The 27,670-nt window shown below is 35.0% G+C and overlaps 4 protein-coding genes and 1 pseudogene across 6 annotated transcripts; 3 read left to right on the forward strand and 2 right to left on the reverse strand.

The window, feature by feature from the left end:
• The first annotated feature begins 2,296 nt into the window (after positions 1–2,296).
• Positions 2,297–5,442, forward strand: LOC120143740. 2 transcript variants are annotated; one of them, XM_039157977.1, is made up of 6 exons: positions 2,297–2,774; positions 3,403–3,602; positions 4,319–4,541; positions 4,640–4,725; positions 4,812–4,903; positions 4,994–5,442. In XM_039157977.1, exons 1-6 carry the CDS (start codon positions 2,481–2,483, stop codon positions 5,254–5,256), a joined length of 1,158 nt encoding a protein of 385 aa, XP_039013908.1. In that variant the 5' UTR covers positions 2,297–2,480; the 3' UTR covers positions 5,257–5,442. The 2 variants fall into 2 exon arrangements, with proteins under 2 accessions (XP_039013908.1, XP_039013909.1); XM_039157978.1 differs by having other exon boundaries at positions 5,003–5,442.
• A 507-nt stretch (positions 5,443–5,949) lies between these two features.
• Positions 5,950–8,690, reverse strand: LOC120143755 (protein DEHYDRATION-INDUCED 19 homolog 3-like). Of its 2 annotated transcripts, none has more exons than XM_039157988.1 (5): positions 8,470–8,687; positions 8,203–8,345; positions 7,078–7,155; positions 6,545–6,804; positions 5,950–6,365 (listed from the first exon to the last, which is right to left on the reverse strand). In XM_039157988.1, the coding sequence occupies exons 1-5, from the start codon at positions 8,543–8,545 to the stop codon at positions 6,257–6,259; spliced, it is 666 nt and encodes a 221-aa protein (XP_039013919.1). In that variant the 5' UTR covers positions 8,546–8,687; the 3' UTR covers positions 5,950–6,256. The 2 variants fall into 2 exon arrangements, with proteins under 2 accessions (XP_039013919.1, XP_039013920.1); XM_039157989.1 differs by having other exon boundaries at positions 6,294–6,415; positions 6,531–6,804; positions 8,470–8,690.
• A 1,173-nt stretch (positions 8,691–9,863) lies between these two features.
• LOC120143754 lies at positions 9,864–12,481 on the forward strand (annotated as a pseudogene).
• A 9,760-nt stretch (positions 12,482–22,241) lies between these two features.
• On the forward strand, positions 22,242–24,275 carry LOC120143736 (two-component response regulator ARR14-like). The gene is made up of 6 exons (XM_039157974.1): positions 22,242–22,365; positions 22,639–22,791; positions 22,893–23,279; positions 23,392–23,477; positions 23,550–23,948; positions 24,186–24,275. The coding sequence occupies exons 1-6, from the start codon at positions 22,242–22,244 to the stop codon at positions 24,273–24,275; spliced, it is 1,239 nt and encodes a 412-aa protein (XP_039013905.1).
• Positions 24,276–24,517: 242 nt separating this feature from the next.
• On the reverse strand, positions 24,518–27,509 carry LOC120143753 (COBRA-like protein 7). The gene is made up of 2 exons (XM_039157987.1): positions 26,878–27,509; positions 24,518–26,022 (listed from the first exon to the last, which is right to left on the reverse strand). Exons 1-2 carry the CDS (start codon positions 27,434–27,436, stop codon positions 24,617–24,619), a joined length of 1,965 nt encoding a protein of 654 aa, XP_039013918.1. The 5' UTR covers positions 27,437–27,509; the 3' UTR covers positions 24,518–24,616.
• Positions 27,510–27,670: the final 161 nt, after the last annotated feature.

Below are 27,670 nucleotides of genomic sequence, written 5' to 3' on the forward strand. Positions count from 1 at the left end.
ACAGACTTCAGTCCCCGCCGATCAAAGTAAACCAACTGATCCATGAGAATAACCAAACTCATACGGCCACTGCGCTAGAGTAGTGTTTATGCTCTTCATTTTCAGTCAATATATATACACTTGTAAACATATATTTAATCAACTATTACAAGTAAAATGATGATTTGTCAAGTAATAATTTTCAATTATATTATTTATATTTTTTTAAATATTTAACATAAAATCTGGTTTTAGAAGTTAATAATGCAAAGAACACAAGTACAACAGATAAGAGAGATATGGGAATAGAATTTTATTGCATTTTTCATCACACAATCACAAGTAATATTCTCTTATTTATATAAGAAGATAATACATAATTTAATGTTGAAAACTAAACTCGTGTTGACATATATATATTAGGTTTAGGATGGGTACATGTTTACGTTGGAATATGAATTTTTTATTGTGTTCACTTTAAAATTTATTTATTTTTTGTTATTTACTTATTCTATTGATTATACCTATCTTAGTGTTTTATTTGATCTCACCCTATACCAAAAAAATATATTATTAATATATGTGTGTACATCCTCGAAAATATTTCTAAATCTGTCACTAATCTCATGGATTACCGAAATCTCAAATGATTAGAAGAAGTGATAGTAATTGTTTGTTTCATTGAACATCAAGAAAATATTGTTTCATCCTATGTGAAAATATAATCGATTTATGATCGTACATTGTGAGGATCATATAAGTACTCTATATATGTAAAACAAACTAAATCTATTTTAAACACGTACCTTGAAGATAACATAAAATATGTTTAACCCTATTTCAATAGCTTACGATTAGATAATACATAAATCTTGCTAATAAATTGACAACAAATGATATGTCAATTCGTATATAACTAATAAGATATGTTAATGCATCAATAACACCTAAGTACGGTAATTTAGAATCAAGAAAATCTCATCATTTTTTGGAGGATAGAAAATAATCTTTATTTACATTATGTGATCTAAAAATTATTAAATTATTTAACGAATGTGTTTTATACATGTAAATTATCCTTAGTTGATGGACAATGATTCTATTATTTAGGTACTCAATATGTAATTCTATATAAATTGTTCTTTTCAAGGTTTTTCATTTCAAACTCTTTCTTTAATGTTATTATCAATACGACATGTATCAAGTGATATATCAGAATTGGTGCAAAACTAACTAGCTTAACTTAAACAATCAAGTATTACAAGACGATATGTGAATCAATATCTATTTTTTCTTTTTGTCAAGAGAAGATTCTCACTTTCTGGAGATGGAGTGAATCGATATCTATTATTGAACAAGAACATGACATAGTTCTTAGTTATCTTAATTATAACAAAGACGAAAATTAATAGTAGTTCTTATCAATATTTGTGTTTATCACATGGAAAAAAAAAGAATTTTATTATCAAACATATTTTGATAACTTCTCCTTAAATTGTATGAACATTGGATTAAAATAATGCTTAATTTCTTAAAATTAAAAAAAAAATTTTCTAAATAAGAATGATTATTATTTGAACATGTCAAATTTGGACAAGAATAATGCTTTTGGATAATTCTGACACTCTATTATTGTGTATTGATTTGCATTCATGACATGTATTACAGCAAATTACCATTAATTCTAATCACACAAGAACTTTATTTATAAATTACAGTTTTATTTTACTTATTTACTTTTTTTATATGAACATAGTTTTTTAATAAGGGTTTATTGTATCTTTAAATATTTGGGTTTTGACATTTTGTTCTAATGGGATATATATATATATATATATAATTTGGTACTTGAATTTTGCATTTTCCCTAATTAATACAATACAGTGTCCTTTTTGTTCAATTTGGTATATGAATTCAACAAATATTTCACATTTGTAACTTGAATCTAATATTTTTTAATATGCATTCAATTGAGTATTTTACATTTATATATCAAAGAGTTTTATGATTTTTAAAAAATTATAATTTTAAAATAAATTATGATTTTTTTTCTGAAATTTAATTTCAATGAACAATCATGTAGATATTTTTTATAAATTAATCACGCGACTTATTTATGTGGTTTGTGATCATGAAACTAATCAAAGGTTCAACTACCCCATAAATATTTAAAGCTGATAAAATCAAGTGGATAGTAATTAATTTTCGAAACGAGTAAAATGTTTAGGAAACAGAGGGTCAAGACCGTCATTTAGATCACTTTTAGTTTCTGTTATAACAATCATTGAAATGCAACGCGGAGTAGCGAAATCAGAATTCATGACGACAGAGCTATCTATTTTTCAGTTTGCGCTCAGTCTAACAAGTCCAGCGTTCTCCAGAAAAAACAAGCACAGATAGAACAAACGCTCGTGGGTGCCTTTTTCACTCTCCTTTTTTCCTTCCATATCCTTTCAATTTCACTACTCCGCCCAAACGACCAGTACTTTCACAGCGGTAAGATGTCAAACTCGGTACTCCGAACTCAGACGAGGGAGCGGTTCTACAACCTGCCGGCGGTTAGGCGGCATCAACAGCAGTTGCAGAGGCAGCAGCAGACATTCAGACCGTCGCAAAATGAGATTTGGAGACCGTTGAACAAGGAGAACCGAGTCAACTCGGACGATTCAATGACTGAGATTCGGATGGATTCTGACGAGCCTACATTGTTGTCGCCGAAGGTTTCTATATTGTCTAATTTGGATAGGCTCATGGAGGCGGTCACTCCTTTTGTTCCGGCTCATTGCTTCTCTGAGGTATTGTGAAAAGGATATATATTCATTTATATACTTTCTTTGAAACTAAACATAATTTCTGTGGATTGTTTTTTGACTTCTGTTTACAACTTTTTGATGGCTACAAGGAAAAGTACAAGGCGAAGCCTTGGAGAGCTAATTGATATACTGTATTGTTATTTTTTTGGCCGAGTAAAGATGAGCTTGCTTTAGGAAAGACAGGCAAATGATTTTTTTTGGGATAAAAGTAATACAAATGATTATGAATTATTAATTAGAAATGGAATGGTCAGTTTGTTACAAATTCCTACGTGTAGAGAATTAGCTTCTTTAATTATGCTAATTAATGGTGCGGCGGTTTAACAATTAGTCCACGACTTGCATTCTTGTGGCCCTAAAGTGATAAGAAGATTAGGTTTATCTGGTTTGTAAGGTAACAGCGGTGCAGCCTCGTCAATGGAAATAGAAGAATAGATTTATTTCTTCTATATATTATGGTTCCATTAATAGTTGAATGCTTTAATTGGTTCAAGGTTTATTTAAGGGGAGAGTTTGAAATAGATTACATTATGTATTTATGTACCAATCTGTGCTTAATTTTTTACTTCATGGCTTTCATTTGTGCTTCTTTTGTTTATTGATTTGATAGGCAAAATTTAGGGGATGGGAAACTCGTGAAACAGATTTGCACTCATATTATTGTCTCAGTGATCTTTGGGAATATTTTAGTGAGTGGAGTGCATACGGTGTTGGAGTCCCGCTAACGTTGAACGGGAGTGATTCTGTTAAGCAATACTATGTTCCTTACTTGTCAGGCATACAATTGTATGTTGATCCACATAGGCCAAGGTGAGGTTCTTACTGCCATATCCTCCCTAATTTTTCCCTTTCAATATGGTAGTTGGAATTGATGTTTTTTAATTATGTCATATTGCTCTTTTAGTTAAAATGTTAGATACATGGAAGCGGAGAATATTCTAGATTTTTATTGGTTCTTATGCTTCCTCTCGATATTGCAGTGATAATAACTAATAAGTTACATTCATGGTTGATAAACATCAAACTTTTTCCATATTATCTGGCAGCAAGAAACCTTGGATGCACTCTCTTTAAAGAACCCAACTTGTTTGGGAATGATTGGTTGGGTTTCCTACATAATGCATCCACTGTTACAAATTATTCTTTTCGAACAGATTCTTAATGTTAATTGTTCTCTGGTTGCATTGTCATTGAACATGGAAAATGCTTCCCATACCTGATATCTACTGAATCTTGATATTATACTTTACACATACTAAACTGCACCTGAAAAATAATGGTTACTTAATTGTGAAATCATTTATTTCTGATGCTACATCTGATCCTCACAAATACCACTGCCTTACTCTACTCTCACCCTTGTATGACGACGCTGTTTATTAAATCTTATTCTGGGAACTCGTGGAGCAGCATGCAACAAAGAGCTGTATGCCTGATATTAGGCGATATGTATGTAAAACCTTTGGAGCTTTTGAGTTGCCTTAGTGTTAATCTGCAAAAATCTGCCAATGTATTCAAACTATCAGGACTAGTAAGGACAGTGATGCTGGAAGTAGTGACTCTGAAACAGATAGGAGAGTAAAAGGTGGTGTTGATGGAGCTTGGTCACAGCACAACTCAAAGAGTACGAATAGATCACATATTAGTTCCTCTAGTGATGATGTTCAGGTTGACAAGTCAGCTCAGCTGCTGGTTTTTGAATACTTTGAACAAGAGCAACCACATCATCGAAAACCTTTGTATGACAAGGCAAGTTCACATGTGGTGATTTAAAATGTTGTTCTTTCTCTTCAAATGTCTGTGTGTTCTGACCCAAATGCTTGTGGCGCCTTTTTCTTACCCACCAGATTTCAAGTCTTGCATCTCAATTTCCAGGGATCAGGATGTACAGGAGCTCTGATCTATTACCAGCAAGTTGGATTTCAGTGGCTTGGTAGGACATCTAATACTTCTAAAGATTGACCAATTCACTGCTCTTTTAAGCTTTATATATGTTTGGTCATTATTTTTGGTCTATAGGTACCCAATATACAGAATACCTATGGGTCAAACCCTACAAAATCTGGATGCATCTTTCTTGACCTTCCATTCTTTGTCAACACATTCTCAAAGTATACCTCTTTCTTTCTCATTTATGATCATAGGGCATGTTGCCGGTTGGTTTGTGTTGTTTTGAGTTAATTTTGTTCATTATTTTACTGCTGGTGCAGGTAAAAATCAGCTGCAGAAACCTGCTTCTAGCAGTAGGAAAGTCTGTGGTGTTGAAGCATCTACAAATATCCCTCTATCAGTTTTTGGCCTTGCTTCCTATAAGCTGAAAGGTTCAATTCTGACTGCCAATGGTGCCCAAGAATGGCAGCAAGCAAGCTCTCTGTTACAAGCTGCTGACAATTGGCTGCAATGTTTACAAGTGCATCATCCTGATTTCCAGTTCTTTGCATCACATAACTCACAGTGGAGATAACCAAGATACCTTAGTTCTCTGTAACTGGTCTTTTGAGTGGTAGTTGGGGAATCGTAAAGGCTCTGTCGGAATGATACTTAGTGACAAATGATATAGCTTACTTAAAACTCTTCAAAGAAGCACCTTGTTTTTCAGCTTTTGATTCTAGACTGCATTCATTGAATACGAGGTAGCTATTTTACAATATATTCAGCTAGGCCACAAAATTACGATCAGCTCATCAGAATCCTGATGGTCACTCAATTGTTTACCGCGTCTCAGGTTCAAGTTCAAGCTATGTTTGTTCTTGGTACACTAGTAAATTATTAACCAAACAACCTTGTTTCTCTGCATCTACATGATTTATTTGATAAACATTTAGGAATATCGATTAAAATTCAAATGCCTGGACTGTATCTACACATATACATGTATACCTTCTGTTTCCAGAAAATACACATGAATTATCAGGGCTTATGAAGCTTTCTTCAGTTCTGTATTTACAAGAATACTTGAGCATATCGTTCTTCCTAGTTATATGAGATATTGTACATACCTTGCCCGGTCTAAGCCTGATTCGAACCTGAGCAACTCTAATTAAAATGAGCAAACATTTATATTTCATCAAATCAGTCAGGGGAAGGCCTTTGAACCATAAATATGAAGAACCCTAAACAGACCATAGCAGGGTTATTATCAAGGCACATGCCATTACTGAAGCAAGTGTTCAAATTTTATTAATACCTATGAAGCTTTACATTCAGATTAACTAACAAATGTAAGGTTTAAACAAAGCTAATAATGGCTTTTATTAACTTATGCTTTAAACATGAAATACAGGAGTTTGAACTCTGTTGAGGTCTTAATTGAGAAACATCAACCTATTAAATAAATTACATTACATTCTTGATTTATCCCTAGCTTCTACATTGAACTATCAGAATGTTCAATGCAAGAACGTGGATGACGGTCAGTTTGTTAAAATTTGAGGTTGTGGACCGTCGATTATGTTCTGCCTAGCTCATAAGCCACCATAAAAAATAGTCGATAACAATAGCCCTTGTACAAACTCACACTTGTTTGCCTTCTCTGAGTGCTCCTTATCTGACAATGGTGACGGGTGAACATCTCTGTACAACATAAACACTATCATGGATTTGCATTCAGTTAAGGGGGAAAACTTAAGTAATAATACCACTGACACTTGAAAAAGTTTGACACAATCATGCTGTTACAGCACAGTATCCAAAGGGTATTGCTTAGCTCAAGCACTAAAGAAAACATCTTAAACACACATAAAATAACTTACTTTTCTAACATTTTCTCATTTGAGCCTTTTTCCTCCAAGGTCACTTCAGTAGGAGAGGCAGGCTGTACACTTCCGGATGAATCAGCAGGAGGTGCACTATGAAGAAATGAAAGCAATGGATCGGGTCCTGTGGTGGAGGAAGAAAGTGAAGACCATGACCTGGAAAGAAGAGATTGATAATGCGCATCATGCAACTCCTTCCTCAAGGAAGAAAGAGTTGAATAAGAGTCGCCTTTATGAAAATTTAATTTGTAGTTACTGTAATCATTGGTCAAGGGACACAGATCATGAATTTCAAGGCATATGGCCTAAAATTCAAAAAAGAAAAAAAAAACACTCAAAGCATCCTCATGGTCACACAAAGAAAGTTAATATATAAAACAGACTGATTCAGATAGCTTTAGTGAAAGAAAGAGGATGTCACGAGAATTGATTCAAGCACAATGACAGGATCTAGAACAGGTAGTTGAAAGTAAAAGGGAATATGAACAAAACAAGTAAAATCTTTCAACCAAAAAGAAATAAAAGGATATTTTGAAAATATTCCCATGCTGCATTGTTATGTGATCAATCATGTTCATCCCAACTCTCTGAGCACAAACGGGACATACCTACAATTATAAGCGAACTGATTTACTGATCTTAAGCGTCATTTATGCCTAAACAGCAATTAAACTAAGCTGTCTTGAAGTACCCTGATCATTGTGAGATTCAATAAGAAGAGTTCCTTTTGGTAAGGTCAGCATCGAATTTATTCTTCCCAAACAGAAGACTTCATATTATGTTAATGAAGCATATCAAGGAAAAGTTCCATAAACTATAATTTACACTGACAATGTACGAGGCTTTAATTCCTACCAACAAGCCAACACACATACAAAAGAGATAGGGAGAGAGAGAATATGATATGCTAACTTAACTGCACACAATGAACTAAAGTACAAAAACTAATAAGGGCTCTATAATATTTTGAATCAATATCAATTTAAAAAATGGAGCATTACGGATTAATAATAAAAAGATAGGTTGACACTAAAAACACGAAGGTGAGAACAAATATTGCTCAGTAGCTTTAGCAATCATCTATTCACTAACAGTCGGAAGAAATTATAAGACAAAAAATTGAAAAATGATGGATGAAAGCATGAAGCCAGTGATCACTTCTAAAGCTTCTATGGGTAAACAATAACAACTTCAGCCAAACAACATTGCTAGAAAATGTACATAAAATGAGTAACATTAGGTGATAATGCTGAATGAGAAGGGGGAAAGGAAATCGAGGATTTTAGTTCTTATAACACCTATTCATCAATCTAAGTTTCCAGATAAATTACCAAACACTGTCAAACACCATTTATCTTCCCCCAAGTGGCAAGGGCATAGCATTAAAACATGGATCAGAATGATAAATTTCAAAGAGTTGAATGAGTTTCAACTTCCAAGGACATCCTTTGCTGGCCAACTTATGCACAGCCGCTAAAAGATTCCGATTCAGTTTTTTCTAGCCATTATCCACCCACAATTTTTACCAAACTAAAAGCATATCCAGGAAGAATAAAAACATTACCTAAATATCAATTCTGAGTTTTTAACAATCTTTTCAAAGCAAAAGAAAAATTTATGCCTAACAATAAATCCAGAAAGGGAAGTGCATATACCCCATAGCCGGCTTCAAGATGATGTTCTTCGTCAATATGGCAGCACAAGCCAAGTAAATCAAAATCCTCCGAACAATACGGGCAGGGGTATTCCGTCATCAATTCATCGTCTTCTTCGATCTCTTCAAAATCAATAAAAAGATCTGCTTCCAAAATCAATAACTCCCCAATTCAGTAACCGCATAAAATCCAGAAAACATTAACTAAAAATCAAAAGCAACAAAATAAAAAAATAATAAAAAACAAACAGATAAATGAACTACTAACCACTTTGGGATTTAAGAGTGGATTGATAGCTCCTAGGTGAAACTGAGAACGCAAAGCTCCAAGTATCATCCTCCATTGAAACTTAGATAACGCCGTAAACTGCAGCTGGGTTTGCTTTAAGAAAGCAAAAGAATCTAACACGGCTGCTTCTTAGATTCTCCTTTGTATTTCTTCTTCTTCTTCTTCTTCTTCTTCTTCTGCCTTTCTGGTTTATGAACAAAGAGCGACTTAAAAGGGAGAACAGGGGATTCGGGGAAAGAAGGGAAATTTTTGCGTTTTTAGGGTTAAATTAATATTTGACCACTGAACTATACACCGTTATCATTTTGACCCTTGAAGAATTTTTTTATCACATTACCTACTTGGATTTGTATGTATTAATCATTGGTAAAAATATACTCGAGGCCATTGTAGTATTAAAAAAATGTGGTTTTAAATTATTTTTCCACTTAATGTGACCTCAAACTTAGAAGAAAATCAATTTCACCCTTTTACTAATAATTTTTGTCCTTAACTGTTACGGTAAAGATGTAACACTTTAAGGTGCTGATATGATAGTCTATAATATTGACATGGTAGTCCACATGGGTGGTTATATGGTAAATGCCATGAAAAATGAGCTAAAAAATATCAAATTGATTTTTTTTTTTAATTCAAAGACTTATATTTAAAAAAATAAAGATATTTTTAAATTTAAAATAACATATACAAAAATTAAAAATTAAATTACTAAAAAATTAAAATAAAGGATAAGCAATCTATTCAGTCACATAATTATTATCATATTGGTCATCATTAACATTAAATTTTCTCTAAATTGGTCATCGACCTAGGATAATAATAATTATAGTCTCAAAATTTATACATTATATCCATTACTTTTAGTTCAAAATAATTCAAAATTTAATATAAATTTTATCAACTTGATTTTATTTTAATTTAAGAATAATTTAATAAATTTAATCGTCTAATAAGATAGTGACGTGAGTTGTTATTTTTTATTAAGATATAATGTCAAAATTAACCCCAATGTTTATCAATATAATTATTTTTTGCTTATTTTCTTTTTTTGGAGTATTTTTACACCCAACATTTTGTTTTAGGGAAAAAAGATCCATAATGTTTGATCGAATAGTGACTTTGGCCCTTGTTCTTTATTTCTAAAGTATTTTTTAGCCCTCAACATTTCATTTTAAGGTAAAATAAATTCCATTTTCTTAGTGTTAATCGTTTGTTAATTAACGGTTTCCATCTACAGAGGAACCTTTTTTCACTAGAATGAAACATACGGGCCAAAATGCTAAGAAAAAAATAGAGGCCAAAATAACTATTTCGGTAAATATTGGGGTTAATTTTGACGTTATACCTTTTATTAAATTCAAAGTAAGGCCCAAATGACCAAAGCAAAGCCCAAACCAGATCTACGGGAACGCAGATCCATCTTGACGGTTGTTGTTTCTGGACTGGAAAATAGTGAGAGAGAGATCTGTTAAGAAAATTCAATTCAAAGCTTTTACCATCTTCAACCATTCCCTCTCTCTCTCTCTCTTATCCCAAAAAGCCCTCATAAAAGATCCAAATTTCCCTTGTAATTCATCCTCCTTCACGGGCCATTTCTTTTTTCGATTCCCGGCGAGATCGGTACCCGTTGGCTTTCTTCTCCTAATGGCGACGAGAAACCAGACCCTCCAGTACAAGAAAACTAGGGATGCAGTGAAGAACGTTCGAGCTCCTCTCTCTTCCTCGGCATCTAGTTCCGGCGGTTCGGTTATTGAAATGGTAACACTTCTTTCCTTCGCAATAGTCGTTCTTCGTACGCTCCTCTCAGTACTGAAGAAGACCCTGGTCCTTCGAGGTAACTGTTTTCCTCTCTCTCTCTCTCTTTTGATAGAATGATTTTAATCAATTATCATTCTTATCTATTTATTTATTTTCGCTGCAGTAGTGGTGCATTTACGGTAGGTTTGCCGCCATCGTGGGTTGATGATTCGGAAGAAATAGCGGCAAATATTCAACGAGCTAAGGTCAAGATGACGGAGTTAGCCAAAGCTCATTCAAAGGCTTTAATGCCTTCATTTGGAGACGGAAATGAAGATCAACGCGCCATTGAGGTTTTAACCAGAGAAATTACAGATCTATTAAGGAAATCTGAAAAGCGATTGCAAAGGCTTTCGAGGAACGGATCTTCCGAGGATTCCAGTCTTAGAAAAAATGTCCAGGTACTTATCAAGAATTTCGTTCTTAAACAATGTTGATTTTTTCTACCTTCAATTCTAGATCAATAGAACGTGGTATAAATTAATTTCTGATTGTTTATACAGTGGTTTACTTTATTTATTTGTTAAATTCATCTTTGGGAAGCGTTCACTAGCAACAGACCTTCAGACACTATCCGTGGACCTGCGACGTAAACAATCGACTTATTTGAAACGGTTACGACAGCAGAAAGAGGTCTGTTTCAAATCTCTATGATTTCCTACTACGGTGCATGATTGATTTATACCCTGGTTAACTTTGTAATTTGTTTTATGGTGCACTGACAGGATGGTGTTGACTTGGAGATGAACTTGAATGATAACAGATATCGAGAGGATGACGATGAATTCAGTGGCATGGTAAGCCAATATTGCACTTGTACTCCATATTTCTACTGTTTCAATAGGTGGATTGGTTTTAATGATTAGGATGTACTTGGTGTTAAGGCCCAAGAGATTTCAATTTCTACTACAAAGTGAGTGATACTTTTAATAAAAAATTGGATCAGAAAGATGTTAAACTCAATTGAAGTGTTTAATTGTGGATAGTTTGTTGTTGGAATTTGCTTTGAACAAAGTTCACTTGTTTTGGAAATGTTTTGGTATGTGATTGATACAAGGCCTGAATCATTTACAGTTCATTTCAACCCGCTTTATGGTCTAGTACTTTAGTATGAATGACATGATGGGTGATTACCGCAGGGATTTAATAAGCACCAAATGAGCAAGCTGAAGCAGAGCGAGTTCACAACTGAAGAGAGGGAGAGAGAGATCACGCAGGTACCTGAATACATGTGGTTTATCGTTTCAATGTTAATTTCTATCTAATGAATATGGTATTTATGCAGGTTGTCCAGTCTGTAAATGAGCTTGCTCAAATCATGAAAGACCTCTCAGCCCTTGTGATAGACCAGGTATGATGCAGCTTTGTGTTGTGTTATGTTATGTTATCCGTTGTGGTTGATTGATACAAGCTGATTTTTGTATCTAATATCACCAATCAGGGCACTATTGTTGACCGAATAGATTACAATATCCAAAATGTGGCTACATCAGTTGAGGAGGGCTTCAAACAGCTCCAGAAGGTTGTATATATTTTTGCCTCACTCAGTCATCCATGCGTGCATATACACACAGGCAAACTCATTCCCTTATTTTATGGCCATATCCTGACCCATTTTCCCCTTCAAAATCTTTGGATACCAAAGACCATCTGCCCTCATCTAGTATATGGTTACTTCTGAATTCATTGCATGTGGTGTGTGTGCATTAGTTGCTAAGCTGTACTTAAGTTATGGTGGTTTGGACAAAACTTGAGACTTATATATAAGATGGTCGTCTTGTGTACACTGGAATTGCAGGCTGAGCGATCACAGAAGGGAGGGATGGTGAAGTGTGCGACAGTGCTTGTTATTTTATGCTTCATCATGATAGTACTTTTGATCCTCAAAGAGTTATTCTTATGATCATTTTAGGGTACCGTACTGATAGCGGCTTAGCATACTAGTTTCACATGATTCATCATGTATAAATGATGGTCCCGAGTAAGATCCTAATAAAAACTGAGATGCTAACATTCCCACATATGATCCTGATGAAAATCATAAACTGCGCTGTAAATAGTTTGGTATTGCACTGTTTTGGCATTGAAAAATTTCATTAAATAGGTGCTAGAATTTGGATTGTCTAGTTCCTTTTGACATTTGTAATGAGGTTGAGATTGTTCTAGTTTGTAGCAAATCAATTTTTGTGGGAAATTCTCAAACTAATGAAAAAATGGAAGGCAGTACATGGGTTATCTCGTCGGTCTTGAACTCTGATATTTTAATTTGTAGTTGGCATGAACATGATTCTTATTCTACTGATCCTCCTCCTATTTATTAGTTTCAAAATTACCATATTATCATCAATGTTGCCAATATGACTGATGAACCCAACACATAATCAAGGAAAATACTTTGTTATCTACCGAGTACTAATAATGAAATCTTGAACTCGTGTCATACTAAAATGTCGCTTTAAAACGATTGAGACGTGACCACAAAAAAATAATAATACGAACATGTTATGGATATAAAATGCGTCAAAACCTATTTAAAGTGAGTTATTAAAGTATAAAAAATTATATGAACTTATATGTTAAACATTAAAATAATACAAACAATGTATAATTTTTATCTGAATTGAGGACAAATATAGAATGTTTCTCAATATTATTTATTTTTATATTAAAATAAATTTCTAATTAAATAGTTTGCTTCGGTTTGTCTATTTGATTCTAAAATTAATAAATTTGAATTAGATTATCTAACTCAGATGATCTTAGTCTTAAATCACTCAAACATGAATCATTATTCAGTTAGTGTTCATCTCAATTGATTTAAAGTAACACGAGCTCAGAAATATCTTTTCTTAAAATCAATTAAAACCCTAAACTACCCGTAATAATATAACCGAATATCTTAATTAACCTAAAACGTTAAATCTAAATCAATTTATTCCAAATTTTATATTTTTATGCCCAAAATTATCCTTCACATCATGATTTATGACATGGTCTACTCGTCGAATTTTGGTGAGTTGAAATTTCAAATCGATTAATCTTCTTTACGGGATAACATGTGTATAATGGCATCAAAAGAAGAATAAAACAAAATCACTTCTTCCTAACTATGTTCAGATTTGGTATTTTTCTTTGTCAATTCTTTCAACTTTATAGTATGAATTTTATTTTTACGTGTTTGGACTGAACTAATTGTAGGGTTGTATTTTTATAGGATGCTGCTGTTTTCCCATGGCTTGGCTTTTGACTAATTCATGATGATTGTATAAATTGTCAAATGGAAAGGGCAGTTGGATAGGGGAGCCTACTGATGCACCATAACAATTAAGGACCTAATCAACAAGAAAAGCAATATGAGTGTGATCTAACAATTAATTATGATCCTTAATTATTAGAAAAGTTAAAATTATTTTTTTGATAAAAATCTAGCAACGTATTTATTTGTCATTAGATCCTTATATATCTAGGAAAAATTAAAAGACTCGATATGATATTTACCTTCTCTTATTCATGTTAATCCGACACCATCTTTATATTAATCCAAACTAATTACGTTGACTAATAACTTATATACAAAGACAAAATAGATACACTCCTTATATGACTTAAGACAGTAAATATTTTCTATACTACACAATTATCTTCGTATATAGTATTAAAAAGATCTTACTTTAAAAATTCATCAATATAGACACGTTTGATCATGAATCAAAGTATAAAACTCAACATATAATAAAATACCAAGTGAAATTCTTATTCTAATCATATTTTTATTTCCCACACGAACGTAGTTTCAAAATTGACCTAAAATGTCAAGATCAAAACCACCAAAGGTTGCACAGCGGATAAATCTGTCAAACTATTGAATATTGAAACACAATGAAAAAAACCGAATAAAAAACAATGAAGGAAAGAACACACCAAATTTACGAGGTTCGACGAGAATATCGTCTATTCCTCGGGCACCACACCGGATGATAACTTCACTATCAACAAATATTACAACAAATGGAATTCTTTAGAATTCCCAAAGTGAGAGAATGAAGAAAACAAGAGGAAGAGAGAACTTGTTTTTGGGATGATTTCTAATGGGAATACTTAGGCCTATTTAGAGTTGAGTTTTAGGGACTAAACTTATAAATAACCTAATATTTTAGGGACCAAATATGAAAAATAAGTTGGCCACCTACCAAAGAATTTTCCAATGAGTTGGCCACCAACCAAGATGAATTTTCCAATAAGTCGGCCACCAACTAAGATAAAATTTCCAACTTGTCAAACTTAATTTCAAACCAAACATAACAAATCTCCACCTTGGCTTGAAATTATCAAGCCTACTCAACTTCTTCAACTCCCCAAATTTGATGTTGTGCCTCTAATTGCGCTCACAAGTGCTACACACCCGAAGGTGTTCATACTTTCAGGATGTTAATCAAGTTCAAACAATGATTGAACTTGATTACTGTTACTACCTTGGTCATCATATCTGCAGGATTTTCTGCTGTCGCAATTTTCTGAAGCAAAATCTTTCCTTCTTCAAAGATCTCCCGCACAAAGTGATACCTCACGTCGATATGATTAGTCCTTGAATGGTAGACTTGATTTTTCGCTAAGTGAATAGCGCTCTGACTGTCACAATAGACTAATGTGACTTTGAACAACTCTTAAGTCTTCCATCAACCCGTTAAGCCAAATTGCTTCCTTCACAGCTTCTGAAATTGTCATGTATTCTGTCTCTGTAGTAGACAAAGCCACCGTAGATTATAAAGTAGACTTCCAACTTACTGGGGCTTTAGCAAGAGTAAACAAATACCTAGTAGTTGATCGACGCTTATCCAAATCACCAGCATAGTCGGAATCAACATATCCAACCACACACTGACCAAGTGCTTCATCTTGTTCAAAAACTAAACTAACATCCACGGTTTGTTGGAGATACCGTAAAATCCATTTCACAGCTTGTCAATGTCCTTCTCTAGGATCATGCATGTACATGCTCACAACTCCAACTGCTTGTGAAATGGCAGGACGTGTACACACCATTGCATACATCAAGCTCCCAACTGCATTAGCATATGGAACTTTTTCCATATACTCTCGTTCTTCGTTAGTTTTAGGAGATAATTGAGAACTAAGTTTCAAATGAGAAGTCAGTGGGATACTTACATATTTGGTATTTTCATTCATGCCAAAACATTGTAATACCTTTCTCAGATACTGCTTCTGTGTTAAACAAAGCTTCTCTCTCTGTCTATCTTTGCTTATCTCCATACCAAGAATCTTTTTGGCCTCACCTAGATCTTTCATATCAAACTCTTGATTCAACTGAGCCTTTAATTTGTCTATCTCCTTTTGACTATTCGAAGCGATCAACATATCGTTAACGTACAAGAGAAGATAAATGAAAGATCCATCTTTGAGCTTTTGCAAATACACATAATGATCATATTTTCTTCTAGTGTATTTTTGTCTCCTCATAAAGCTATCAAATCGCTTGTACCACTGCCTCGGAGATTGCTTCAATCCATATAGCGATTTTTTCAGCTTACAAACCAATTTCTCACAACCACCATCTTTGTATTCTTCTGGCTGAGTCATATAGATCTTCTCTTCTAAATCACCGTGCAAGAAATCTATTTTTACATCTAGTTGAGCTAGCTCCAAATTCAACTGTGCTACCAAGGCCAACAATATTCTAATGGAGGAATTCTTCACAACAGGGGAAAATACTTCATTGTAGTCGATTCGCTCCTTTTGAGCATAGCCTTTAGCTACCAACCGTGCCTTGTAGCGAACATCTTTCTTGCTATGAGATTCATCTTTCTTTGCAAATACTCACTTGCATCCAATTGCTCTTTTACCTTTCGGTAATTGTGTCAGTTTCCAAATGTTGTTCTTTTGGAGAGATTGCATTTATTCATCCCATTTTTCACTTATCACTTTCCAAGCTCTGTATTGCTTCTTGGTAAGTGATAGGGATATCATCACCAATAACTGGAAGAGCATAGGCCACCATATCAACAAATCGAGCAGGTCTACGAATTTCTCTCATTGGCCTTGTAACTGCAAGTGGTTCTGGTGTCTCCAATGGTTTTTGGGTTTGAACCTCTTCATCTTCAGATTCTTCTATTGGAGTAGAAGAATCAGCTGCATCAACTTCTAGGATCATCGTCTGCTGAAACTCCACCTGTTTTGGAGTATGCTCCACCTACTGCGGAGTACTACTTGTCTGGACATCTTCATTTGTTACCTTCTTTACTAGGGCAGATTCATCAAAGGTAACATCTCTGCTACAAATTATCTTCTTGGTGTCTAAACACCAAAGGCATAATCCCTTTTCTCTATGGGTGATTCCCATAAAGAGAGCCTTCTTTGCTCTCGGATCAAGCTTAGATTCTTTTACATGATAATAAGCAGTGGATCCAAATAAATGTAAGGAATCATAATCAGTAGCAGGTTTTCCAGACCATACCTCAAATGGTGTTTTTCCTCATATCCCTGATGATGACAAACGATTGATGAGATGGCCAGCATATGTCACAGCCTCAGCCCAAAATACATTACCTAACTCAGCATTAGACAACATACATCGAACTTTCTCCAATAGTGTTCGATTCATATGCTCTGCCACCCCATTCTGTTGTGGTGTATTTCTAACACTGAAGTGTCGAACAATAACATACTCTTGGCAAACGTCAAAGAATGGGTCACTTTTATATTCCCCTCCATTGTTCATCCTAAGACGTTTGATCTATCTACCAGTCTGGTTCTCGATCATTGTAATACCCCAACCCGTATCCAACCCGAATACGAGTCCAATATGTCACATTGACTTTTTAAAACAATGTTCTTACAAAATAACAGAATATTTGAACTTATATTAAGAAAATATGATAATATATTATTGAATTATGTATGTTATAAAAATTTGAGGCAAAAACATATTTATGAACAGTTTTATACGGTATGAACAATACCATGAACAATTAAAAAATTTCGAATATAAATTGTAAATCGATGCACTGTTACAGTGCATCGATGCACTGCTACAGTACTGTTACAGTAACTTTCGTAAAACGTACATAAAACTCGTAAAAATTTAACCGTTCATTACTATACACTTACCATTTGCATTTATACGTTTAAAACATTACAAAAGTCGATCAGAGCATATATGCTAAACGACTCTATTTACATGCCAACACATATATCACATAAACAGACATACTTTGTAAGGTTCTTCTGATCTAATCTTCAAATGATGATATGCTGCCTTGTTGCTCTTAAGATCGATCTTCATGTTTTTCTGTACCTACGTGTAAATCACTTACACGCTAAGTCATAGATTTAGTGAGGCATATAAATATAATAATTATGCATTCCTTATGAATACGAACATGTAATATATCCATTCAATCATGTCACATGTAATTCAATGTAAACGATAATAAAATGGTAACATATAACAATAATAATGCAATTACATTTGATAACATTTTATAAGCCCATGTACATTACTGAGAACTCAAGGTATTCGAGTATATTGAGGTTGTGCACTATTGCTGTCACCACAGCTAGTATAAGTCCCATTGAGTGGCATATGAAATTTTGTCCCAAAGGACTTGTGAATATGTCCCGAAGGACCTATGAGTTGTCCCGAAGGACCTATGAAACCCTCTACTCTTGGCACGCCAACTATACCTATAGCTCTCATATCATATACCATGGGCATTATTCTTATGTTTCATATGTTCATGTACTCATGTTATTTCTCTTGTGATCACATAGCTCATATCACTTATCATATCACATGTGCATTTGAATCTATTCACATACTTCATTTATCAAATCATATGAACATATATACCTTATGCATGTATCATAATAATTATCATGTATGCATGTTCATAACTATTGTACTATAAAAATCAACATAGGAATTAGACTTATCACAAGTCTTATTCCATTGTACTATACTTATAATATGCACTCACCTTGGCCTTGCTTGCATTGATTCAATCCTAATTCTTCAATTGTTCTATAACTCGTTTAGGCTCGATATCTACATAACATAAATTTCGAGATGATTTTCAAAATCCTAAACCTTATAACTTGGTATTAATAACTTAGGATAATTTAATGAACCAAAAATTCACTTTTCCTTTAGGAGTGTACCGAGGCACTATGGGTGCATCGGTACCCAAAATAGCTTCAAAATTTCCATACATCGATACACCCCTTAATGCATCGATGTACCTTCAAAATTGTCTTAGTGCATCGGTACTCATTCATAGTGTATCGATGCACTTGTCCAATCAATTATTCACCCAAAATTTCATGTATAAATCCTTATTATACTACTAAACTCATCTATAATAACTTTAACTAATTTCTATCATTCCAACACTTTATTATCTTCCATATCTCATTCAAATTCTTAAAACTAAGAATAATACCAAAATTTAAATGTAATCCAAACTTATTTATAACACTTATAACTTCTTATTTTCATAGATGACAAGTCAAATTCAATCCTCAAATTTATTTACACATTCATATTCAGATTTTCACTTAGACACTTCTTATCTTTAATCCTCCATAACTCAAAACTCTTTGAGTTTCTAAGTCTTTTTTCCTTCCATCATGCTTTCTAAGTCTTCCTTAACCAAAACCATACTTCAATTTTAAAGATTAACCAAAAGAAATCAAACTCACCTTGGGCTTGGGTGCTTCACGTTTGGGAGAAGAAAAAGATGAAGAAAGAAGGAAGAAGAAATGAGAGAAATCTGGAAATATTTGTTTCCCACATATGCCCCACGTGGGTTATAAGATAACCCAATTAATATTTTATTCATCCACTTGTTCAATGACCCTTTTACTCTTCCTTCATTTGCTAATTAATCCTACACCAACATCTTTCACTTAATTCCTTCACTTTTCAATTTATTTAATTTGGTCATTGAATTTTAAAAAAATCTTACACTTTAATCACTAACCCAATATTGAGGATGTCACAATCATATTTTTTTCATTTCATGAAAATTCGAAGCACTTCATCTTTAGACTTCATCGGATACACCCAAACTCTTCTGGAAAAGTCATCTACAAAAGTTACAAAATAATGGTTTTCTCCCAAAGACGATGACTTTGAAGGACCCCATACATCTGAGTGAATATAATCCACAATACCTTTTGTATTATGTATAGTGGTGCCAAACTTCACTCTCTTCAGTATGTCCCAACCGCATATGCCACAATTGGGCTGCGTCCAAATCATCACCTCCGGAAGCTGCTGCAACTGCTCCAATAATTATACTACCTTGGTAGTAATACAAATTATTTTTCCTGATGCCCTTCATCATCACAAGTGCACCATATGTGACTTTTAAAACTCCATCTCTCATAGTGACTACTGAGCTTTTGGATTCCAAGGCTCCCAACGAGATGAGATTTTTCTTCAAACTGGGCACGTATCAGACATCCGTTAGAACTCTGGTTGATCCATCTTGATTCTTCAATCGAATTGAACCTATCCCAACAGTTTTACATGCATTGTCATTGCCCTTATAAATAACTCTGTATTTAGTTCTAATAAATCGGAGAACCACTCCCGATTAGGGGACATATGATAGGTGCAACCGAATCTAATATATATTCATATGAATGGAATGTTGTTGATGAAGCAACCAATGATATGTCAGAGTCATTTGCATCATGCTCTGCAACACATGCATCTGGAGCATCTTTTCTTTCTTCTGTCGGACAATCTTTCTTCCAATAGTATTTCTCATGACAAAAGGCACATTCATCTTTTCCCAGTCTTGACTTCGACTTTGATCTCCCTCTCCACTTTAGCTTTTGACTTTTCGAGCGACCTCTTGCCACCATGGCCTTCGCTGCTTAGTACTTGCTCTCCTTCTTGGTTTTCTTCCTGAGCTCATAATTATACAAAACAGCAGTTACATCTTTAAGGGTAACATTATCCTTACCATGAAGTAACGTTGTCTCAAGGTGCTCAAATTCATCTGGAAGAGATGACAACAACATCAAGGCTAAATCTTCATCTTTGAAAGTTTCATCCATGCCCAATAAGTCTGCCACTAGCTCATTGAATGCAGTGATGTGTTCATTCATACTGGTGCCTGGTTGATAATCAAATATGAACAATTTTTTCTTCATGTGGAGACGATTTTAAGAGCTTTTCTTTAGGAATTTTTCCTCCAATTTTTTTCACATCTTACTTGGAGAAGACTCGTTCTTGTAGCCATACTTCTGCTCCCTGGAAAGACAAGATCGAATCGTGTTGCACGTCAAACGATTGATTATTCCCCATTCTTTCTCCTCCATATATTCGGGTTTTTCTTCCTCAATGGCGATGTCTAGACCTTGTTGGAATAAAGCGTCTAACACCTCGCCTTGCCACATGCCAAAATGACCAGATACATCGAACAACTCCACCGAGAAATTTGCATTTAACATCACCCTCCTCACCAGTCCAGATGAAGAGCTTGATGTCTCAACTGATCCATATTTTGACATTTTAATTCTAACGAACAATATTCAATATCACAAACTGTATCTTTTCAGCAACGGAACCACCAGGATAACCTCAACCGAAGGTCTGATGCCAATAGTTGGGGAAACCGGGTTATTTCTCACATGAACGTAGTTTCAAAATTGACCTAAAATATCAATATCAAAACCACCAAAGGTTGCACAGCAGATAAACCTATCAAACTATTGAATATTGAAACACAATGAAAAAATCGAATAAAAAACAATAAAGGAGAGAACACACCAAATGTACGAGGTTCGACGAGAATATCGTCTTCTCCTCGGACACCACACCGGATGATAACTTCACTATCAACAAATATTACAACAAATTGAATTCTTTAGAATTCCCAAAGTGAGAGAATGAAGAAAACAAGAGGAAGAAAACTTGTTTTTGGGATGATTTCTAATGGAAATACTTAGGCTTATTTATAGTTGAGTTTTAAGGACTAAACTTATAAATAACCTAATATTTTAGGGATCAAATATGAAAAATAAGTTGGCCACCTACCAAAGAATTTTTTAATGAGTTAGCCACCAACCAAGATGAAATTTTCAACTTGCCAAACTTAATTTCAAACCAAACATAACACTTAAGACAGTAAATATTTTCTATACTACACAATTATCTTCGTATATAGTATTAAAAAGATCTTACTTTAAACATTCATCAATATAGACGCGATTGATCATGAATCAAAGTATAAAACTCAACATATAATAAAATACCAAATGAAATTCTTATTCTAATCATATTTTGTATATTTATTTTCGTAATAAATACCAGTGATATCATCAAACATGCTTTGTTTTAACTTACAGATCAAATGCACACGCTTCACTGCAGAAAAAAATCCAAAGTAATAATTAGAATCCGTAACATAAAATCACAATTACATGGCCAAAATAATTATGAAAAATGGTGTGCTCAAGAATAGAATTTAAAAGAAAAACAGACAAGAAGAAGAAATGCAAAAGGAGGAAGAGGAATAGAGAATGTCAAAGAATTTTCAAGCGCGTGATACACATTTAAACTTGGCAGACTTGAAAACACGTGTCGCTAGGGGAGTAAAAGGAAATTGGTTCATTTAATGTAGGATCAGCCGGTTGTCTTCTGTTGAAATTTCTTGGAGAGAATGGATGGTTTCTTGAAATTTAAAATACTCTTCTTCCTCACCTTAACAAACCAACAAACTAAAACCCTAGACTCACACTCTCTCTCACTCACTCACTCGGTCTTACTAATAAAATTTTGATTTCCAAAAACAAAACAGATCGCACTAGAGATGTAAAATGGATACAAATTAAGTTCAGCCGTCAGCTTCTTGCTTGATATTATTTATTTTGTTCCATGTAAACAGAAACTTCAAAAATCGGTATTTCAGAAAAGAAGTTGTCCAATGAGTATAGTTGATGATAATGGCGTTGCTGACTTCCCAGCAGATTTGAATATTCTCATAATTGATCAAGATAAAACATCTCTCCTAGTGTTGGAAACAATGCTTCGAAAGTTGTTATACCGAGGTATGTCTTTTTTGTTGATCACTCATCTTGTTAATTGCGAATTCATTACTGCTTGATTTGGATTGTTGTTCGATGTTTTGGGTTTTCAATTCAGAAACATGATGAGTTTAATCAATGATTAATCATGATTCTCAAAATTGTCTGTATTGTTTATTTCTTTTATATCCTTTTTCTGTTTATAAGTGTCAATCCTTTTGGTGAAGATCATAATTTTATATAAAAAAAACTCGTCTTGTTCCGACGATTTTATGACCCGATCGTAGTGATTTTCAGTTACCAAGTGTCAGCATGCGAGTGAGGCCATTGCTTTGCTTCGACGATGCAAAATCAGATATGATATTGTCATATGTGATTCACATTTGCCTGACATTGATGGACTCAACCTTATTGATATCATTGTATCAGAGATGGACTTGCCGGTCGTTAGTAAGTTCCTGAATACATGCAATTAATTTTAATAACTCTACGCTTTTTCAACTGAAGCCGGATATGTGTATATTTGCATCATCGTGTTATGTTTTACACAGCGATGTCTTCGGATGAAAGACCAAGAGTTGTTGTGAAGTATATAATCAAAGGAGCTTGTGATTATTTGGTGAAACCAGTTCGCATGGAAGCCATTAGTCTCATTTGGCAGCATGTGGTTCGCAAGAAGCAACGTTTGTTTCAAGAATCCCAGCACCCTGGCGTTGAAAACATTAACATTAATGTTACCGACAGGTTAAGCCTATTACAACTGTCTAAGGAAGCTGCTGCCGCTAATCGAACTGCCCCAAAAACCGATAAAAGAAACCTGCAATGTCAAAACGGAGGAGCGGATATGCGTCTAATGAAGGGGATTCCTCTGATGAAGCAACGACCGGGACGAATGGGAAGAAACCGAGGGTGGTTTGGACACAAGAGCTCCATGAGTTGTTTGTTACTGCTGTAAATCAACTTGGACCTGGCAGTATGAACTATTCTAGCACTATAGAGTTTCCTATAAAAAAAATGCTTTGTTTTTAATATCTGATCATGTTGTTGCAGATGATATTCCTAACAAAATTTTGGAGCGTATGCAAGCTATGAATATTACTTATCTTTCAAGGGCCAATATTGCCAGTCATCTTCAGGTGAAATTTATTAACATATTTTATATGCACTATTAAGGAATATATTTACTTTTTAAGTGAAAAATCTTGCAGAAATACCGCATGCATCTCAGGAAAGAAAGTGCACGATCGGCTAGTAACAGAGATCTCAATGCCTACCAAGAGTTCCAACCCACACCCACTGCTACATATCAACTTCCACAGCAAAATGTTGCGAATGCAAATGTTTTAAGTACAGTTCCGATTCATGTCAATAGAGAGAGAAATATATTTGACCCGAATCTTGTTCCGGAATCAAGTCGCTCTGTCCATACTGATGCCTCCTTGTACAATCTCTCTCAGTTGAACTTGTTATACCGTAATGATTTCCCTCCTGGTGATGGTGTTGCCATCTCAAATGATGAAAATTTTCACAGTAACGCAGGAAAAGTTACTGAACTTCCGAACCCGTTTTCGACAGCTCATGAGTTGATCTATGAACCCTCGTTTTTGGTATGTGAACTTCTTTCCTCCACCTTTAGTATAGGTTAGCTTAAAGTAGTCATTAATGTATGACTATTAGTCATTTTTTATGATTAAGAACCTGATTGAATCTGATAAAATAGTAGCTAAAAGTCACGGAATGAGTATGTTGACGATCCCTAAAATGGACTATGTAATGTATTTTATATCCCCTGGGTTACGGTTACGGTTACTGATTCAAAGTTTTTTACTTTATGTTATTTGCAGCAGCAGGAGGTTGCACTGGTTGGACTTCAATCGAACATGGCTGGATACCTCTCGTGCAGTTCTAATTGTTTTGGTTTGACCCAAAGTTAGATTAAATTTTTTTTTCATAGGTGCATTTTGTTGTTTCTTCAGCTTAACAAGAAGCTAGCTTAGCATAGGAATTGATTGAGTTTTCGAATTCGAACTTTTTACCGACTTTGGAAGCTCTGGACATCATGACTTCTTCTCAATGCTGCAATTTCATTTTTTTTTTTTTTGGAATATTATGGAATATTGCTTGCGAATTGGCATAATACTTATCTTCTCATTATACATTATACTGCAAACAAATGGATGAATAATTGAACATATGGAGTAGTGCAACTTAAAAACATTAGTTATAGAAGGAATTTGGAGCAATTAAAGGCAAGCAATCCAAAAGCTTATCAGTACTACATTAGCAATAGCAGAGCAAGTGTTAGAAAGCCAACAATGCTGCTTGCTGCACTGATCATGGGAGCTTTGCTAGGAAGTATAGTGGGAAGTGCACATTCCTCTCCGTTGAACAACACTTTGGTCGGAAACCCATCCCGGGTTGCCACTTGAATACCCGGTGTAGACTTCTTCTTGAATGAGATAACCGATTGTTGTGTTCCGGGAACACGGGGATCCTTTCTTGGATTGGAACCATCTGTTTCCGCTAGAAGATAATTCAATCCTGGACGGCCTTGCATGAATATTGTGTTGTTGGAGCCTTGCAGCACGCTTCCATTGAAGGTGTAGACTTCTTCGAAGCCTGGTACGGCGTTATCCAATTGAACGGCCGCGAACCAATCTTCAAATCTAGATTCACCCCAGTTAAATAAAGTGATCCTTGCACTCCAACCATCTTTGAAATCGGATAATACATGCCAGTTTATGCTAACTCCACAGTTATCTCCACACGGCAAGAGATTCGGAACTGTTCGTCGTTTTATATCAGCCCACTCCAAAGCTTCAGCAGTTCTGTTCTCGAAAGGTATAAGAAGAGTATCGGGTCGAAGAAGTAGAGCCGGCTCTGAAGCACTGCAGGTTTGGCTTGGGTTGCTGTTGCAGCCACAGGCACATGTATTGCATGGGATAGCAGAATCATTGAAAAACGCCGAGTACGAAACACAACATCTTGGAACTGCCTGCCTGGACTGTGTCATATTGCAGACTACTTGCCAACTAGCAATTGCTGCTGTTTCTGAAGGCAAACCACTAGGATCAGGGAATTGACTCGGGCTAACTCGCATCGGAGACCCGCATTCATAATCCGGATTCATAGTGCCATTGATCTTCCAATTCTGAGGTGGAGCTAGCTCTGTCCTATTTAAGTCTGGTGGCATTTTGTAAACTTGCATTTGGAAAGATGATCGAGACTTGCTCGGATCCATCAAAGGAGGCAGAATCGTCCCATTTCGACAGCAGAAGGGGATTCGTCCAAGATTGGAGTCATTCGCCATCGTCGGAGGTAGGTCGATAATGGTAGGCCTTCTTTGACAATTCAATACCTGAGAAAAATCCATGTCTTGATAGTACTGACCCTGCCTGCCAAAAACACAGTCCGTTGTATCAACAACATAAGGGTAAGCTCCTCTCATAGTGTAAATGAATTCTTCCCTCATCCAATCAAAGCTCAATTGCCAATTATCCAGGCGACTGAGAGGGTCATGGTTCGAGATCGAAACCTGTGCCCAGTAATTAACATCATACGCCCTAATCACATCATACATTATTATAAGATCACCATCTTGCCTGGGCAAGAATTCTTCATTTACCCCTCTGTTTGAGTTTGTATCTTGAATAACGCAGCATACGTGCATCACACGGTTCCCTAGTGAAAAAAAGAAGAACCAAAAAATCATCTCGTCAATGAATAGAATTGCAGATAGACATCCAAGTTTTAAATTCCAAAAACAAATTACATATCGGACATTAACAAAAGATATCAATGGAGTACACATTAAATTTTCTGATTTCGACACATACTACAAATAATGGACTTGTTTAGGGATGGCAATTTTATCCGTACTCGACAGTTCTAACCCGGTTGGCACCGTTTTTTATTTTGAAAATTTAAATTCGAGTCGAGTTGGGTTAGTTTCAAGTTTAGGAAGAAAAATTTGACCCAACGTAATATTATAATTTTTCTTTATATATTTAAATATAGTTGTTATAATGTCCCTTTTTGTTCTATTTTTTCAATTGGATCCTTATTTTACATAATAAAAATAATATATATATATATATATATATATATATATATATATATATATCGGGTCAAGTGCGGATGCTGATTTTAGTCAAACAAATCGGGTCAGATTTTGGGTCGAGTGTGACCTTCTTAAGCCTGTGTCGGGTCGAATGCAAGTGAAGGGCTTCAAATTTCCGGTCGACACAGCCGGACCCGTTTTCATCCTATACTCGTAAAAAAATATGAATTTCAAGAGCAAATTTGGTATTATCTGGTCAAAGTTGAAGTGGATTCATGCAATATGGACTTTTCAACTATTACGTAAAGCTACAAAATAATCATTTTCAACTATTAATTAAAAAACATCAAATTTTCCTCTATTTCTACTATTGAATTATAGACTGTGTGCCAAATTAGTGTTCAGAATCAAGAGATTAAGTTTATATAAAAAAAATACATAAAAAGAAAACAGAAAGAGAGAGAGAGAGATCAGACCTTGATTTGTGGCATTAACACAAGTATACCCATCATTAACAAGGCTAATATTAAGCGGCATGGGAACATCCGGAGCGCCGACACCGAACTGTGTACCCACCAACCCGACGCTAACCTCCATTTGCGACGTATCCCCGGCGGTCTCTACTGCCGATTTAAGGTCACTCATGGGGAACCCGGCGAAAACGGCACCGTTCCCGACCGCATCAGGGAGCGAATTCCCATCTGCCAAAACAGCGTTAGAAGCAGAGACCAAAAGTTCCCTGTGATTGAACCCCACGAACGCTCTCCAAGACTTGAGCTCGTGACGTCCGTTGTTTACAACTCTTAAAGTGGACTCGAAACGGTACGCTTGGTTGGTTGGGTCGGTGGGAGGGATGGCACGGCCTGAGTTGTAGGTGTACGATAAGAATACACCGTTGCATGAGTCGGAGGCCGGGGCTGGGGCTGGATCCGGCGGAGGGGCTTGGGATTGAGAAAATGAAGTGTTGAAGAGAGAAACAGAAAGCAAAACAAAGGGGATGATGATGACGGGATTGAGGTCGTGAACCACAGCCATGGTTGATATGGTTTTGAGAGAATTTTTTTGAAAGTGGAGAGGTTGGTTTGAATAAATGAGAAATGGGGTTTAAGAAAAGGAAACGGTGAATGGTTTGTGGAGAGCCGGCTATGTTTCATTTTCTACTTCACTGCAACTTGGCTGGCATAAGCAAAAGAGTTGAGAACTGGTCTTTCTTTAGCTTCTTCTTTTTAATTTCCTTTAGTTTTTTAGAGAGTTGGTTTTACTTGTTCA

The sequence above is a fragment of the Hibiscus syriacus genome, unplaced genomic scaffold (genome assembly GCF_006381635.1).
Source record: "Hibiscus syriacus cultivar Baekdansim isolate YM2019G1 unplaced genomic scaffold, ASM638163v2 tig00110863_pilon, whole genome shotgun sequence".
NCBI classification, from domain to species: Eukaryota; Viridiplantae; Streptophyta; class Magnoliopsida; order Malvales; family Malvaceae; genus Hibiscus; species Hibiscus syriacus.

What these genes read in the sequence shown, in the direction of transcription:
- LOC120143736 (XM_039157974.1), top strand. Translation starts at nt 22,242, where the DNA reads ATGAGTATAGTTGATGATAATGGCGTTGCTGACTTCCCAGCAGATTTG. An exon ending in TCGAAAGTTGTTATACCGAG is followed by an intron (nt 22,366 to 22,638) that starts GTATGTCTTTTT and finishes AGTGATTTTCAG; the next exon opens with TTACCAAGTGTCAGCATGCG. An exon ending in GATGGACTTGCCGGTCGTTA is followed by an intron (nt 22,792 to 22,892) that starts GTAAGTTCCTGA and finishes TGTTTTACACAG; the next exon opens with CGATGTCTTCGGATGAAAGA.
- LOC120143753 (XM_039157987.1), bottom strand. Translation starts at nt 27,436, where the DNA reads ATGGCTGTGGTTCACGACCTCAATCCCGTCATCATCATCCCCTTTGTT. An exon ending in TGTTAATGCCACAAATCAAG is followed by an intron (nt 26,023 to 26,877) that starts GTCTGATCTCTC and finishes TTTTTTCACTAG; the next exon opens with GGAACCGTGTGATGCACGTA.
- LOC120143740 (XM_039157977.1), top strand. Translation starts at nt 2,481, where the DNA reads ATGTCAAACTCGGTACTCCGAACTCAGACGAGGGAGCGGTTCTACAAC. An exon ending in GAAAACCTTTGTATGACAAG is followed by an intron (nt 4,542 to 4,639) that starts GCAAGTTCACAT and finishes CTTACCCACCAG; the next exon opens with ATTTCAAGTCTTGCATCTCA. An exon ending in AGTTGGATTTCAGTGGCTTG is followed by an intron (nt 4,726 to 4,811) that starts GTAGGACATCTA and finishes TTTGGTCTATAG; the next exon opens with GTACCCAATATACAGAATAC.
- LOC120143755 (XM_039157988.1), bottom strand. Translation starts at nt 8,545, where the DNA reads ATGGAGGATGATACTTGGAGCTTTGCGTTCTCAGTTTCACCTAGGAGC. An exon ending in CACTCTTAAATCCCAAAGTG is followed by an intron (nt 8,346 to 8,469) that starts GTTAGTAGTTCA and finishes TTTTGGAAGCAG; the next exon opens with ATCTTTTTATTGATTTTGAA. An exon ending in ATCTTGAAGCCGGCTATGGG is followed by an intron (nt 7,156 to 8,202) that starts GTATATGCACTT and finishes TTATAATTGTAG; the next exon opens with GTATGTCCCGTTTGTGCTCA.